Here is a 1,702-nt window from a genome sequence, read left to right on the forward strand (position 1 = left end):
TGGGCATTCTTTTTGAAGAAAGTAGACAAGATAATTTGAGCTGTTGTTTCAGGTAATAAAGCAGAATCAAGTGATAAATCATGTGCGCTCTATGTACAAATGGACTGTGACACAGCTAAATTGGTCACAACTGTCCACCCAGACCAACTTCAGGAGAGATAAAGGGCTCTATATCAGTGAGCAATGCCCTCTTAAAACCCTGCCTCGGGTGTTTGTCAGCAGGAGCATGATTCTATGGTTACAATCAACAAAAGAGTATCAGGCCGGCCCACCAAGCCCAGCCAAAGCCATATCTCTCTGCAGTTTTATAGAGATTAGCATATCACATGAGCCAAATGCAGCTCCCCAATTTAAAATATGATACTGCTACTTTACCCAGAAAGAGCAGAGAAAGCCCTGTTCTTCAACACTAATGAAATAGAAGCATTCATAGATTTTGTGTTCAGTGTGGTCTAATAACTGAAACATAAAATAGATATCTTGTAATAGAACATTTAAAAACGTCAAAAAAGATAAGAATTAGGCCTTGGAAAATAAACGACTATGAAGAAAGATAAAAAGAAAAGCGACTGGGGGTTTCTCTGAAGACCCGGCCAGGCGGCTGTGTCCTCCCTGGGACAAGCGGCCATTGCTATGGAAACCGGGCTGTAGGGGATTGCGACGCTGGGATTGTGACGCCGGGTAGGGGGAGTAGAGGAGAGGGCGGTGATCTGTGGCCGGCCCAGAGCCTGGCCTAAGACCTCGCGGCACCACCGCTTTCCAGAACTCGCTCCCGAGGTGGAGCCCCGAACCTGCACAGACTGACCGCTGACCCACCGCCTTGATGACAACACCCCCGCGTGCCCTTCCATCTGCGGCTGCTCAGCAGACCTCCTTCCACGGACTCTCCCAGATAACCAGCAGCCTATACATTGGTAATGGTGTGGTCGCCAACAGCAAAGTCATCCTGTCCAGCAACCACATCACCACAGTCATCAATGTCTCCGTGGAGGTGGTGAACACTTTCTTCGAGAACATTCAATACCTACAGGTGCCCGTGGCCGATACTCCCAGCTCGTGCCTCTATGACTTTTTTGACCCGATTGCTGATCACATCCACAGCGTGGAAATGAAGCAGGGCCGCACGCTGCTGCACTGCGCCGCGGGAGTGAGCCGCTCAGCCGCCCTCTGCCTCGCGTACCTCATGAAATACCACTCCATGTCGCTGCTGGACGCCCACACGTGGGCCAAGTCGTGCCGCCCCATCATCCGGCCCAACAACGGCTTTTGGGAGCAGCTTATCCGTTACGAATTCAAGCTGTTTAGTAAGAACACCGTGCACATGATCAACTCACCGGTGGGTGTGATTCCCGACGTCTACGAGAAAGAGGTCCTTTCCATGGTGCCGGACTGAGCCATCCCGGCCAGGCTCTGACATCTGCCGCCCACCCTGCAACAAGACTAAACTTGAACACTCTCCCTTTGTTGGTAAAGAAAACTGGATAATGGCTTGTGGATGGGCAAGAAAAAAGGGAGGAGGGCTGAACTTTTTAATGTAGTGAGCCCTATCTTTAAAGAATAAAATTCATAAAATGTAATATGGTGAAAATGTTTCTTGCCTGGTGGAGGGCGGGTCAGGCTGCTGGGGCTTGGCCGGAACAGGGATGGGGAAGTTGATGCCCACCTCGGATGGACCTGTCCACAACACCCAATGCATGTGGCA

General features: G+C 50.5%; 1 protein-coding gene across 1 annotated transcript; it reads left to right on the plus strand.

The window, feature by feature from the left end:
- Positions 1 to 823: 823 nt before the first annotated feature.
- LOC103608258 (dual specificity protein phosphatase 18-like) lies at positions 824 to 1,487 on the plus strand. Its single transcript, XM_008592710.1, has one exon. The coding sequence runs from the start codon at positions 824 to 826 to the stop codon at positions 1,391 to 1,393; it is 570 nt and encodes a 189-aa protein (XP_008590932.1). The 3' UTR covers positions 1,394 to 1,487.
- The last annotated feature ends 215 nt before the right edge of the window (positions 1,488 to 1,702 follow it).

The sequence above is a fragment of the Galeopterus variegatus genome, unplaced genomic scaffold, assembly GCF_000696425.1.
Source record: "Galeopterus variegatus unplaced genomic scaffold, G_variegatus-3.0.2 Scaffold8218, whole genome shotgun sequence".
In the NCBI taxonomy this organism is placed as follows: domain Eukaryota; kingdom Metazoa; phylum Chordata; class Mammalia; order Dermoptera; family Cynocephalidae; genus Galeopterus; species Galeopterus variegatus.